General features: G+C 35.6%; 1 protein-coding gene and 1 pseudogene across 4 annotated transcripts in view; both read right to left on the reverse strand.

Moving 5' to 3' along the window:
* RAB6A (RAB6A, member RAS oncogene family) overlaps positions 1–15,889 on the reverse strand; it is a 74,566-nt gene that overhangs the window by 23,568 nt on the left and 35,109 nt on the right. For 2 of the 4 annotated variants that reach the window (XM_037840582.1, XM_037840584.1), the window contains exons 3-5: positions 15,093–15,146; positions 13,634–13,739; positions 11,544–11,655 (exon numbers count right to left, since the gene is read on the reverse strand). In XM_037840582.1, coding sequence (XP_037696510.1) covers positions 11,544–11,655; positions 13,634–13,739; positions 15,093–15,146 — 272 coding nt within the window. Of the gene's footprint in view, positions 1–11,543; positions 11,656–13,461; positions 13,568–13,633; positions 13,740–15,092; positions 15,147–15,889 lie in introns of all 4 variants that reach the window. The other 2 variants (XM_037840581.1, XM_037840583.1) reach the window with 1 other exon arrangement.
* On the reverse strand, positions 605–2,774 carry LOC119535858 (annotated as a pseudogene).

Consider the following 15,889-nt stretch of genomic DNA (forward strand, 5'->3'; position numbering starts at 1 on the left):
ATGTATAACTATATGATGGTACTGTGAACAGTTGATTGTACACCATGGATAACTGTATGGTATGTGAATATATCTCAACAAAACTGAATTAAAAAAAAAAAAAAAAAAGAGAGAGAGAGAGATGTGGGCCCAGGGACCGGCCACCTCTCTGGCAGACCAAGGGCCCCCATCCTCAGAGCTGTGTGTGTGTTCCTTCACCTTGGTTAGTCTGGTTCCCTGTATCCTGGTGGTCAATATCTTTAAGAAAAATAGAAACAAAAATCCAAAAGACAATTCTTAAGCAGGTGATGGTGACTATAATTGTGTAAGTACCTTTTTGTGTCCCTATTACTTATGCCATAGCTCTGGCAATTGTCAGAAGTGTACAAAGATTACCTGCCTAATTTTTCAAGAGTTGAAGATTTTCTTCTTTCATGGTGGCAGGAGTCCATGACAAGATTTGTAGTAAACAGCAATACAAAATACTGTAAACATAACTTAACAGAAGAAATAAATAACTTAAAACAGAAGAAATAAATCCAGATTTACAAGTAGGTAAAAAAATCAGAGGGTGGCTTCATACAAAGTTTTCCCTCCTGAACCAAGTGTTTTTATTTTTGTTTTTTTTTTTAATTACAAATATAATCCTGAGCTGAAAAACTGGGATTTGGGGGAGAGCCATCTTTGCATATGAAATATCCAAAAGACGCTTATTCTTTGCTTTTCTCTAGTTGATATTCAACTGCCAGAGACAGTTCTGAATGTGTGAATTTGGAGACATTTATAGTTTATTTTGACACCCGGGTCTGGAGCCCGCTGCAGTGCTTGCCATGGAAGCTGGTATGGCAGCATCCTCTGCGTCCTCCACTTCTTCCTGTAGCTCTTGGCTGACACTAGAAAGGACTGCTGCAGGAGTAAGCCACTCCTTCTGGAAGCAACTCTGTAGAAAGGGTATAAAGGAGCTGAAGTAGGCAAATTGATGACCCAGGGTTTAAAGGAGCTGAAGTAGGCAAGTCGATTGATTGATCCAGCGAGGAATGCCTTTCCCACAAAGAATCTGATGAAGCTAAAGTGATTGCAGTTTTTATGCATCAAATGATAGGCACTGCCTTTGTATTCTTTTCTCAGTTCTTCTACAATTTTTTCTATATCATCTTCTAGGAAGTCAGTGCTCCCTAAAACAGCTTCTTTAAATTTAAATGTTTTTCCTAGTTCAGAAGCATTTCCTGGGGAAATCTCAAATATTCCAGAAAAGGGATAACGATGGCCACCATAAGCAAATTCTCTGCCATATACGTCAATTCCTGAATGAAAAACTCCAATTCCAATGGATGAGGTGTATTCATTTATCCAATAGATGTACACAACAAGCACCACTAACTGGTTAGCCCCATCCTTCTCCCCGCGGCTCCCACCTCGTGCTCCAGCAGCTCCAACTGCACAGATCCGGAGGCTGTGCCCACCCCCGCAGGTGCTTCAGGGGGCCTGAGCTGGGCACTAAGCATATAGCTGGGCAGTCAAGGCTGGAACATGGGGAAGTGAAGATGCTGGGGGGTGGGGTTGGGGGGCTGCCGATAGTACCCCTCAGCGTGATGGGGCCCAACAGGTGGTGAGCCAGCTCTGGCTCTGGCTCTTCCCCTAGGTGGCAGACCATCTCTCTCTCTTTTTTTTAATTTAGTTTTTATTTTCATGTGGTTCATGATTTCACTCTTTTCATTAACATAACATAAATTTTGCCAATTTAAACATTTTAGGTGTACAATTAAGCAGAATTACATTTACAATGCTGTGTTTTCATCACCACCATCCATTACCAAAACTTTCTGATAACTGAAAACAGAAAATGTACACATTAAGCATTACCCATTAATTTCCCATTCCCTTTCCCTTAGCCCCTGTAATCTCTGGTGTACTATCTCTATGAATGTGCTTATTTTAAATATTTCATACAAGTGGAATTGTTTAATATTTGTTCTATGTTTGGTTTATTTCAGTTAGCCTAATGTTTTCAAAGTTCACCGTATTTTAGCACGTATTAAAACTTGGTTCCTTTTCATGGGTGAACAGTATTCCATTGTATGTTCATACCACATTTTGTTTACCCATTTATCTGTCCAAGGACACTTGGCTTGCTTGCTTCCATCTTTTGGATACTGTGAATAATGCTGCTATGAATGCTGTTATACAAGTATCTGTTTGAGTCCCTCCTCTCAATTCTTTTGGATATATACATAAGAGTGCAATTGCTGGGATATATGATAATTCTATGTTTACTCTTCGAGAAACTTACAAACTGTTTTTTCACAGCAGCTTCATCATTTCATATTCCCAACAGCAATGTACGAGAGTTCTAATTTCTCCCATCCTCACTAACACTTGTTAATTTCTATTAAAATATATATACATATTAGCCTTCCTAGTGGATGTGAAGCGTTATCTTATTGTGGTTTTGATTTGTATTACCCCAATGGTTAATGCTGTTGTGCAACTTTTCACATGCTCAATGGCCATTTATATTTCTTGTGGGGTAGAAATGTCTATTCAAGTTCTTTGCCCATTTTAGAATTGTGTTGTATATCTTGTTGCTGTTGAGTTTTAGGAGTTCTTTATAACCTTATCAGATATATGATTTACAGTTATTTTCTCCAATTCTGTAGGGTTGCTTTTTACACTTGGAAATGTCTTCTGATGCACAAAAGTTTTTAATTTTGATGAAGTCCAATTTATCTATTCTTTCTTTTGTTGTTGTGCTTTTGGTGTCGTACCTAAGAATCCACTGTCAAATCCTACGTCATGTAGATTTATCCTGTTTTTTTCTAAGAGTTTTATGATTTTAGCTCTTATATTTAGATGGTGATCCACTTTAATTTTTGAATATATGGTATGAGGTAGGGGTCTACTTTCATTCTTTCATATATGCATATTCAGCTTTCCCAGCACCATTTGAAGAGACTATACTTTCTCCATTGAGTGGACTTAGCACCCTTGGCAAAAATCAATTGGCCATAGATAAGTGGGTTTACCTCCGAACTCTCAATTCTATTCCATTGGTCTATGTGCCTACCCTGTACTGAGGCAGGCTAGAATAGGGCACTCCAAGCAGGCCAGGGGTGTCGGTCATTCAAATAGAGGGTCAACATCAAACAACAGTCAACACAGTCTAATGAAGAGCAAGAAGGAGGGGTTGGGCAGGAGGAGGACCAAACTCTACTTCTCAGAACCAGCTTAGATAGACAGGTTGAGGTAGAAAGGAGGGGCTGGGCAGAAGGAGGACCGAACCCTAATTCTTAGAGTCAGCTGAGATAGCCAGATGGAGGGAAAAGGAGGGGTTAAGCCAGGGTGAAGGGAGAATGGGAATTTCTGCCCCCAACCCTAGCCTAAAGCATAGCAACAGGCTAACACATAAAACCTGAACATAGCTCAACCAGGTATGTCTTCTCTCTTAGGCACACTGGTGCTGACCTCTCAAGTGTGTGTTCCTTCTTACCAACCTTTGCTATTTCCCGGTGTGTGCTGGCCTTTTCAAATTAACTTTACTGCTTGCTACCATTCCTCTTGTCCCTGAATTCTTTCTTGAGACAAGATAACAAGCCTACGCTGAAGCTCACCTTGGGTGCCAACTGGGCTCCAGCAACAGTACTACACTATTAAAAAAAAACACATTTTTTATTGTAGTAACTAATATAAAGCACAAAATTTCCTATTTTAACCACAAACAAGTAAACAATTCTGTTGTATCCATTATATTTACAACATTGTGCTACCATCACCAACACCCATTACCCCTCTTTTTTTATCACCTCTAAAAGAAACTATTCACCCATTAAGATATAACTTCCTCTTCCCGCCCTGTCATTCTTGCATCTGGTAACCTATAACCCACCAACTGTCTCTAAGAAGACAGGTACTTCTTCTAGGTATTTCATACAAGTGAGATCATACAGTATTTGTCCTTCTGTGGCTAGCTTATTTCACTCAATATGATGTCTTTCAGGTTCATCCATGTTGCAGTATACATAAGAATTTCACTCCATTTCATGGCTGACTAATATTCCTTTATATGTATACACCACATTTTGTTTATCCATTCTTTTGTTGATGGGCAGTTGGGTTGCTTCTATCTTTTGGCTATTGTAAACAATGCTGCTAGGAACGCTGGTGTACAAATATCTGTTTTGAGTCCCTGCTTTCAATTCTTCTGGGTATATACCAAGAAGTGGGATTCCTGGGTCATATGGTAATTCTATGTTCAATTTTCTGAGGAAGTGTCAAACCGATTTCCACCATGGCTGCACTATTCTACAGTGCCACTGGCAATGTATAACATTTCTATTTCTCCACATCCTCTTCAACACTTAATTTCTCTCTCTTCTTTTAACATTTCTCTCTCTTTTTTTTAACAAAAGCTATCCTGGTGCGTATGAAGTAGTAACTCATTGTGGTTCTAATTTGGATTCCCTGATGACCAATGATATGTGAGCATCTTTCCATATGCTTATTAGCCAGTTATATATCTTCTTTAGAGAAATGTGTAGTGAAGACCTTTGCACATTTAAAAAACTTGGGTTATTCATCTCTTTTTTGCTGATTTGTAGGAGTTCTTTACATTATCTGGATATTACTCCCTCATCTGATATATGGTTCAGAATTATTTTCTCCCATTGTGTAGGTTATCTTTTTACTTTCTCAATACTGTCCTTTGACATACAAAAAGATTTTGTCAAGATCCGTTTTATTAATTTTTTCTTTTATTGCTTGTGCTTTTACATCTAAGGAATCACGAAGAAATCCAAGGTTATGAAGGTTCTCCCCCATGGTTTTTTTTTCTGAGTTTTATGGCTTTAGCTCTTTGGTTTAGGTTCTTGACCCATTTAGACTACACTACATTGTTTTGATCACTGCAGCATTGTAGTACATTTTGAAATCTGGAAGTGGGAGTCCAACTTTGTTCTTCTTTTTCAAGACTGTTTTGGCTATTCAGCGTCCCCTGCCCTCCCAGATGGACTTGATGATCGGTTTTCCCATTCCTGTAAAAATAGGTTGCTGGGATTTTGATTGGGATTGTGCTGTAACTCATTTTGGACAGAATTAACATTTTAACAGTATTAAGTCTTCCTGCCCATGAACATGGGATGCTTTTCATTTATTTAGGTTTATTTCTTTCAGCAATGTTTTATAGTTTTTCAGTATATAAGTTTTCATATCCTTGGTTAAATTTACTCATATATTTTATTCTTTTAGTTATTATAAATGGAATTGTTTTCTTGATTTCCTTTTCAGATTGTTCATTGCTGCTATGTAAAAACACCACTGTTTTATGTGTGTTGATCTTGTACCCTGAAGCTTTGTTGCATTCTCAGTATGGATTAGATTTCTGATTCTTTCAGTAAGAGCAAGATTGAGTTTCTTTTCATATAGTTAAAAGTTCTATTACTCCTCTGTGAACTGCCCATATCTCTATTCAATTTTTCTAAAGGTCTATTTGTCTTTTGTCTTCTCTATTTTTAAAAGCCCTTTATATATGAAAGATATTAACCATTTGTGATACAATTTACAAATTTTTAATTAATGATGTTTTATGTAATCAAATTTATTAACATTTTCCCTTATTTTGTATCACAGTATTAGTATTATTAGGTATCAGAAATCAGTTAGTACATGTTTGGTTTTTACATTTAAATCCCTGATCCCTTTGGAATTTGTCCTGGTGTACAGCGTGAGAGCTTGAAACAATTTCATCTTTTTCTATACAGTTAATCACTTATTCCAATCCACTAATTACATAGTTCATTTTTCTCCAATTATGTGAGGCACTGCTCTTATGTATATCATATTTTCTATATGCCATTGGGTCTGTTTTTAGATTTCTCTGTTCCACTATTCTGTTTACTATTCATGCACCAAGACCATACCGTTTTAATTACTTAAGCTTTTTAGTATGTTTTAATATCTGAAATGGCCAGCTGCTCATCAGGACTCTTCTTTTTCAAGGTTTTAATGGCTATTCTTGATTCTTGTTTGTTATTGGGATTTGATAAATTAGAAATAAACTTAGGGCCAACTAATGTCTTTATGATACTAAGTCTTCCTATCCAAAAGCATGCTATGTCTTTCATTTCTTCAAATTTACACTTGTATCCTTCCTTAGTGTTTCATAGTTATCCTGGTATAGATTGTGGACATTTTATGTTATTAATTTATGCCTGGATATTACTTTGCCATAATAAACAGGGGGATCTTGTTCATAACGTTTATAATTTCAGATAAGAGATGGGCATTCTTTTTTTAAATTTTATTCAATTTTATTGAGATATATTCACATACCCGACAATCGTCCACAAGATACAATTGTTTACAGTACCATTATAGATGTGCATTCATCATCACAATCAATTTTTGAATATTTTCATTGCTCTAAAAACAAACAATAAAAGAATAAAAATAAAAATAAAAAAAACACCCAAAACATCCCACCCACCCTCATCCCCAGTTATTCATTTAATTTTTGTCCCCATTTTTCTATTCATCTGTCCATACACTGGATAAAGGGAGTATGAGCCACAGGGTTTTCACAATCACATGGTCATACCATGTAAGCTGTACAGTTAAACAACTACCTTCAGGGATCAAAGGTTACAGTTCAATAGTTTCAGGTATTTCTGTCCAGCTATTCCAATACACTAAAAACTAAAATGGGATATCTTTATAATGCATAAGAATAACCTCCAGAACAACCTCTCAACTCCATTTGAAATCTTTCAGCCCCTGAAACTCTATTTCTCTTCCCCCTTTTGGACAAGAAGGCTTTCCCAATCCCATGATGCCAGGTCCAGGCTCATCCCTGGGAATCATGTCCCACTTTGCCAGGGAGATTTACACCCTGGGAGTCATGTCTCACATAGTGAGGAGGGCAGTGAGTTTACCTGCCAAGGTGGCTTGGAGAGAAAGAGACCACATCTGAGCAATGTAAGAGGTTCTCTGGAGGTAACTCTTAGGCACAATTTTAAGTAGACCTAGCCTCTCCTTTGCAGTAACAAGCTTCATTAAGTACAAGCCCCAAGATCGAGGACTCAGCCTACTAAATTGGTAGTCCCAATGCTTGCAAGAATATCAGTAATTCCCCAGGTGGGAAAGTGTAATATTTCCACATTTTCTCCCAGTCCCTCAAGGGGGGCTTTGCAAATACTTTTTTATTCTTGGGCATTCTATCTTGAACACACTTCAACTCCATCATTCCACTGTGATTGCCTGCCAAAGTTACTAATAGTCGCCATACTGCTAAATACAATGGTTGATTCTCAGTCTTTATTTTATCTGATAGTAAGCAACATTTCACAGTAATCATTCTCTTCTCCTTACAATATTTGTTTTCACTTGGCTTCCAGTATACTAACTTGCCTGGTTTTCCTCCTACCTTTATGGCCAATTTCACCTTCTTGTTTGCACTGCTAGTTCCTCCTCATTTTCTCAACCCCTAAATCAGTGGTTTTCAACCAGGGGCTATTTGGGCCCCCCACTTTGTCCTAGAACATTTGGCAATGCTGGGAGAAATTTTTGGTTGTCACAATGGGAGAAGAGGATGCTACTGGCCTTTGGTGGGTAGAGACCAGGAATGCAGCAAAACGTTCTACAATGCCCAGTATAATCCCCTACAATAAAGAACTAACCAACTCAAAATGTCAATAGTGTCAAGGTTTAGAACCATGTTCTAAAAGTTGGATGTCTTAGAATTAACTCCTTTGACCTCTTCTCCAACTATGATCACTCCTTTGGGTTACCATCCAATCTCATGGTTTTATATACCATTTATATGCTGAAGACTCCTCAACTTACACATCTAGCCTAGACTTCTCCTTCTAACTCCAGACTCAAATATCCAACTGCCTACCTGACATCTGCAGTTGGATATCTAATAGCCATTCCAAACTCAAAAAAGACTGAAACTGAGCTCATAATATATTCTCCCACACCAGCTTTTTATGCAGTCTCTCCCTCTTCATTTAATGACAGTTACTTAAGGCAAAATGGTGCCATCCCCAATTTCTCCTTCTCCTGCACCCCACATTTTATCAGTATATCCTGACAGCTCTATCCTCAAAATATATTTGAATATGACCACTCATCACCACATAAGTTGCCACTATTCCAGTCCAAGTCATCGTATCTTGCCTAGATTACAATCTAGATTAGTCTCCTCACTGCTCTCCCTGCTTCTACCCTTGCCCTTGTATTTTCAAGAGAGTAGTCATTCATGAAAAGAGCAGATTACTCCTCTGTTCAAACATTACAATCTCATTCAGAAAAAGTTCTTACTGTGCCCTACATGACATAGCCTACATGATCTTGTTTTACCTCACTACCCTTTACTCATTCTCTCATTCTCTTTACCTAGCTATAAAGGCCTTGTTGCTCCTCAAATAAGCTAAGTAAGTTCCCACTTCAGGTCCTCTATATATTCTAAGCCCATTGCCTAGAACCCACTCTCCCTCAAGATATCAGCCTAGTTAGCTCCCTTATTTCCTTTACATCTTTACTGAAGCGACTGGTCACCTTTTCAGTGAGACCTTTTTTTTTTTTTTTTTTAACGTAATTTTATTAAGATATAGTCACACACACACACCATACCATCCATCCGAAGTATATAATGGTTCACAGTATCACCACGTATTTGTGCATTCATCACCATGATCATTTATAGATAGAAATAAAAAGAAAAAAGATGACCCCAAATATCCCAAACCCCTTATCCCTCCTTCTCATTGAACTTCAGTGAGATCTTAACACTGCCATCCTATCTAAAATTTCAAACCCATCCTTAACATTTCATATCCTGCCTTCCCTGCTTTAATTTTTTCCCTTAGCATGTGTCACTCTCTAACATACTATTTATGTTATTAATTTATTTTATTTATTCTCTGTACTCTCTGGAATAAAAGCTTCTTGAAGACTTGTCTTTTTTGTTCACTACTCTATCCCAGAGCAGCAGCATCTGGCACATAAGTGACACTGAATAAATATTTCTTGGATTAATGGTTATATTAATTAATTAATATTTCTTGAATTAAAGACAGTAATGCTTCCTGGTTTTAGAATCATAAGCATTTTTACTAGGGTAACTAGAAGTTACGTAGTTGGAGGTCACTGGAGGCTAACTATAGAGATGGTCCTTAAGTTTGGTTTGATTGTGTCAGAATTGCCTAGTGAGCTTCTTTAAAATATAAATTCATGGGTCCCATCCCAGACCCATTGAATCACAGTATCTAGATGTAGGGCCAAAAATTCAAAAGTTTTAAAAAGTTAACTATGTCCTTTTATAGCCAGAGCCATAAAAGAGAATCTATAAACCATATTTACCAAGTGATTTTGAGGTTTGAAACATTTGAGAATTATTGGGCTATAGAGGACAGGAAGAGTACTAAATACCTAGGTGCATACACTGAGAAAATGAAACACATGTTCTCTGGTCTTTCTTCCAAATTTTTTTTGTTTGTTTGTTTGGTTTTTTTTTTAAGTATGAATTCTCAAAGAGAGAAAAAGACAAAATTTTTTTGTTTAAAATTTTTTTTCTCATTGCAAATGTAATAAATGTTTTGAAAGATCAATCATTACAACAAAAGTCCTCCATAATACCATCCCTTCCCAAAAATAGCCACTGTTAAGTTTCATGCATTCTTATTCAGATTTGTTCAAATCAGTACATCCCTACTATCTTTTTTCTTTAAACAGTAAGGAAATCATGCTATATACACTGATCAAGTACATTTTTAAGCTTCAAGTGTTAGGGACATGTTAAACAACATAAATTCCTCTTATTCTTTTGAGAAGTTACAAAGTATTCATTTATAAAATTCTATTTATACATTCAATCTGTTACTAGTGGACTTTTAGATTGACTTAAATTGTTTAGCATTCCAAATAATGATGCAACAATATACTTGTATGTTCATCTTTTCACAATTCTATAGGTATAACTACTGTGGATAAGTCAATGAGTATTTTAAATTCTGGTGTTGTTGAATTGTTTTCCAAGAAAGTTGTGTTAATTACATTTTCAGTGAATGAGAGTTCTTGTTTTATTCAGACTCTTGACGAAACTATGTATTAGCAATCTTCTAAGTCATGGTTAACCTATTAGGTGGATATGATCCACGTATTCAAACTTATCAGTCTTTCTCTTTATGGCTTCAATGTATCATGTCATGCTTACAAACGGCCACCCACTACCAAAAGATTTTCTTTTAATTCTTTAAAGTTTTTTTTAATTTAAATATTTCATCCATTTGGAAATGATTTTAGTGGAATGAGCAAGGTTCTAATCCTTTTAAATGTGAAAAGTTGAAGGGTGAAAGTCCGGCAAAAATGACTGGAAAAGATGGTAATTCCAGAGAAACTGACAAATATTGCCTTAATGAAAATTGCTATATATAAAATTTAGATAAGTTTCTAGCATCTATGTGCTCAATTGAAATATTAAGCAATAAAAGAACAGAAGTTTATTATTATTAGTATCTTCTTAGATAACTCTGGATATAAAGGGAAGCAATTAGATATACAATCTTTCTATTTAAAAAGAAGGTATTTAGGGAATCTGTACCAGAATAAATATATCAATGTGATCTTCAGATTCTCATACTGGAGGTAAATAAAATGGTGAAAATTTATATCATGGCAATTTGTACCCCGAAATCATTTTCATTAAAAAAAGTTAAAGTCATACCTTGAATTTGCTTTTAAATTAAGAAAGAAATTTTTATAACTGTACTACCAGTTCTAATTGACAAACCACTGGCAGGAATGGCTTGATACCTCCACAAGTCTTTGAACACACTGGATTTCTCTGCAACATTTTACTAGTGCAAATCCACTACCTGAATTTCAATGTCCAACTCATGAATAAACAAACAATAAATAGCAAAAGCTCCTATTATTGAGTAGAATGGTCAAGACTATTTAAAGCAGAAAGAATAAATGCTAATATCCAGCAAGACACCTAACAACACTGAAAGCAGATATTCAAGCCATAGGTTCTACAGTGAATGTTAATACATTTTGAATTCTTGACTTGAATATGACTTTGCTCATTTGACTAAGGTACCACAAAATCAACCTATTTAGTTCAATTACACAGTTCAGCTCAATCATACAAATACATTTTTGAAAACTTACACCGCTGGATTATAATGAATGTTTATAAGAAAACTACCAAAAAAAGGAGTTTGCATTTTGCCTTTATGAACAATTTTTAAAGAAAGGGGTTTTAAAAAAGTTTTGTTCTTTAACAAAACAATTGTTCATGCTTATGAGTCATAAAAAATGTGAAACATTTATCAGCTTCATGTGTGAATAATCTTGCATTAGAGTTATTTATACATGGGTTTACACAAAACGAAACTCATTTGCCATTAAGGATTGGATTTAATGTTTTTTATTTATATTTCAGGTACCTTTACTAAAGGAAAAGGGATAAACATGTCTCCCTGCAAAGCAATTCTTTAGTGACAAAAATAACAAGATACTTAACACAGAAATCAAACATTCCGTATCCACATAAAATAACTCCATACCTCTTATCAGCAAGATCTGTTTTATTCCCTACTAGCATGATGATAACATCACTTCCTCTTTCTGTTCTGACATCATCAATCCATTTTGTAGTTTGCTGGAATGAGTTAACATCTGGTATAGGAGGGTGGACAGAGAGATTAGTGTTACTGCAAATGCCTCACCACGTAATGACAAAAAAAAAAAGGAAAAGAAAGAAAGGAAAAAGAAGCCCTGGAAGTTGGAAGGGGGCTGGCACATTAGGACCCCACTTTTAATGTGCCTGCAACACAACTCCATTTTATCTGATTATAACTGTCAGTGATGTAAACAAATCACATGAATAAAATCTTCAAGGTACTTTTTATAATAGTTTTAAGAATTTCAGACATGATTAAATGAGTACAATGCAATATGTACTTGAAAAAAAAATACTTTTTAAAACATAAAGACAGTTATGGCAGATAACATGGTGCTACATTGCTACAATGCTTTTTTGATCACTTACATATACCAAACATGACAAAGAAAGCATCTCCAAAGGTATGTCAGCCAGTTAAGTTCCAACATACCCAGAAAATCCATAAAGCCTTTAAACAGCTTTTCAACATTACTCTGTTTGCATTGCTTACTCAGTTTGTGATCACTTTAACTTAAAGTTCATAAGTTTAATGCACCAGAATCACTTGTGACAAAATCCATCTTTTCTAGTGTTGGCTTCTAAGTAGGGTGCTTCAACACTTTTTACAGCACCCAAAGGAAACAATTTACTAATATTTTAATCACATTTGTGAAATTTTAAAAGAAAATCCTCCAGGCTTCACCTGCTTTGGATAAAGTAAGCACAAACATTTTAAAGCTGCAAAACTTGTCAATGCATGATAATGAATATATATTTTTTAAACAAATAGCACCTCCAAGTAAAGCTGCAAACGGAGACTGCATACAATACCTATCAAAAAAAAGAAAAAAAAAATTCCCCAAATGACAAACTTCTAACTTCTAATCCTGCCACTGTAATTTTAAAGTAAACATGACTTTTGATTTAGCAGATATTAAAAAATGTATTGTACTAGTAACACTAGCTCAAATAGAAAGTTTCTTTGTCTATATAAAGTGTTCTCAAAGAAGTCCTGGATACTGGACTATCCTGATTTTCCTACAAACTATGGACCACTACATGTAATTATGTTTAATATTGCCTAATGTATGTCATAAACTGATTTACAAAGACAATTCCAATCAGAGAGTATTTTCCTGTCAGTCACCAATGTTCCATGGAAAATTTAGTCATTTAAATTGCCAAAGGCATTATACAATCTTTAAAAAAAAGAGAAAGAAAGACCATTCCATGTTTAGTCTCTCATTTTAAATATTTTCTTGAAGAGAAATAAGAGAGTAATTTGTTAGTAACAAAGTAAATAACTCTTAGGCACAGAATTCAGATATGAGTCAAATGAAAATGATTAATAGAAAACTGCACATTACGTTTTCTCTGTCCTCCTCTATAGAGAGAGGATGGCTGGAAGAGGAAAGCAGAGAAAAGCTGGCTAGCAAAAGCTTTTAATAGCCAAGGACTCGGAAAACTTGGCAAGAGTCTTAAATGCAGATTATTTTATTTTAGAGAAATCTGAGACCAAGTTAAATGAAAAGGGAGACATATCTCCAACCATAAGCATGGTATAGCTTAGGTAGAAAGACTTGGGGAAGATTCATAATTGAACATGAAGGAAAATTTTTGTAGCAAAAAATCTGGCATGGTGGAAATAAAGTATACAGGCACAAACACCAAAATAAGTATTTCTGACCAGGCTGGTTTGGTGATAAGACAAAACTCATTTTTACATGCCAGTGTAAAAAACAAGCACAAGACAAGAACATGCATGCAGCTAGGCTAAAGGTTGAAAGAAGATCAGAAATGCATAATTCCCCCCCACTCACTTGTGATATCATAAACAACAACTGCCACAGTGGAGTCACGAATGTAGCTAGGAATCAAGCTCCTGAACCGTTCTTGACCTGCTGTGTCCCATAATTGCAATCGTACCTAACAACAAAATCAGTCAAACAAGCAAGAAAAATAAGAAAGGTCAAGCTGTTGCAAAATACCTACTTGTGATATCGTAAACTACTACGGCTGCAGCAGAATCGCGGATGTAACTGGGAATGAGGCTACGGAAACGTTCCTGACCCGCAGTATCCCACAGCTGCAGCCTGATCTGTGGGATGGGAAAACATAAATAAAAAAAAAAAAAAAAAAAAACTAATACTAAAAAGAAAAATAATATTTTTAAAAAGGGAAAGGTGAGAGGGAAGTAGAAAGTAGATACATGCAAGAGGCTGAAGGGTGGGTGAGGAATGAAAATAGCACAAAACTCCTCTCCTTTTTCCAAAAACGGTATTTTTAAAATGCTCTGTCTCTGTAAGTACCTGACTGAAAAATGGGACTGGGAAAGATTTCACAGCATCAGAAACATAGCTTCCCTTTTACCTCCTTATAATCTCCCTTTGAATCCCTACACCTTCCAGATGGCAAAAAGAAGACTGTGGGTGTTCAAATAGTGAGCATGAGAGAGAAAAAAAGAAAGTGAATGTCAAGGTTATCAGAGTAAAGGAATTAATGTTTCTCTGAAAGCCTATCTGAGGCTAAATATGTCCATTTTCCTACTGGGCCCAGATTATTTTGAAATCAGGTCTCTGGCAGAACATTCTATAAAATCTAACAAAAAAGAGAAATATCTTTTTGTAACTCTAAATAAAAAATTAATTTCTTTACATTCTTATTTTCTCACATCTAAATTAGGGGAAGAAAAGCTTGATAACTAAGCAGTTTCCAAACTTCAAATTTTAGGAAATGGCATGTTATACATTAAAACATAAAAGAGAACATACAAAGAACAATTCACACATATTATGAGAAACGGCATTGAAGACATAATGATGTTTCTTGGGTGGCAGTTTCTGAGATATTGCATTTAAGATATTCACAGTTTAGGTGACAGAAATCTCTTCAAGGAACAATGGGCTAGCCATTTCTCAAAGGAGAATACAGAATTTACCTTGTATTTAAGGGTGGAATAAAGGATGGAAGGTAAAAAGTCCAACAAATAAATACATGTTACTTCTTTCTATTCATAGTCCATGTTGGTACACATTCTATTTTGACAAAGCAAACCTTTCAGTTCACAAACTGTGATATTCAAACAAAATCTTCCTCAACGCTTCAAGAGTGGCATTAAAAAGACCTTTAGAAGCTCTATTTACATACTTTGTAAAAATTCTCTTAACCCTATTTGTTACACTTTCCCAAATCAACAGGACTAATTTCATTTAATGGGCCTAGGGTTTTGGAAATAACTTGGCTTTCCCCTCTTTTGGATCTCGAGGATAAAAAGTCAAGAGTGCTAAGTCTACTAAACTCTGTAATAATGGTTTTCCTTAAGGCCTACAAACTAACTTTGGTAACTTTGCTAAGTACTTCTTGTGGTGGCAACCATTGATTGGAGTTTTGATCATATCATTTTCTACCCTTGAGTGTTACAAAAAACCTGCACAATAAAAACACTACTCACTGTTCGATCTTCCAAATACATTGTTTTTGATAAAAAGTCAATGCCAATTGTTGCCTGTAAAACAAACAAAACAAAGAAGTTAACAGAAAACAGCAGTTTATTGGTGGTCGGTAATTTAGGGTTCAAATGGGAATTAAAGGTTGTGGAAGAAATAATGAAGAAACACATAAACCCACGATAGCCAAGTTAAGAAAGAACAAAATTTTCAGTGATAATGGCTTCCATCTATTGTTTTAGGCTCTTTACATGATCATTCCTAGTTCTCATACATCCCTTCATGGAAGCTGTAATCATTTAAAAAAAAATCTTATTTTTCTCATTTTATGGATAAAAATATTGGGGTTCAAAGAAGTTAAGTAACTTGTCCAAGATCATCCATTTTCTGTTGTGGAGCTGAGTCTGACTATACAAGTCCAGCTCTTTCCAATACATACTGATTTTTACTAAAGAAAGTTCCTCCTTTATCCCAAATCATGTGACTACTACTATGTTTTTCAACTTAGGATTTAAATACTTACAATGTAAGTACTAGATTCATCTCAGGACATTCAATCTGAGTCTTCTCTTCTGCCTAACTTTCTAAATAGTGGCTTATCACCTGTCCTGATGCTACAGATAGTCTGAGATCCACAAATATCATGATTTTCCACAATGGATGTGACTTTTCAAATATAAAAGAAGTATAATCAGGTAAAGCAAGCAAGTTTTCCTCTGTGCCAAACAACAATAATCAGCTTCTATGGTCCAAACATATGTTCTGTGACTTGTTCAGTGGCTGCTTTCCCTATCACGAGAAA

This window comes from Choloepus didactylus, chromosome 6 (assembly GCF_015220235.1).
Source record: "Choloepus didactylus isolate mChoDid1 chromosome 6, mChoDid1.pri, whole genome shotgun sequence".
Classification (NCBI taxonomy): Eukaryota; Metazoa; Chordata; class Mammalia; order Pilosa; family Megalonychidae; genus Choloepus; species Choloepus didactylus.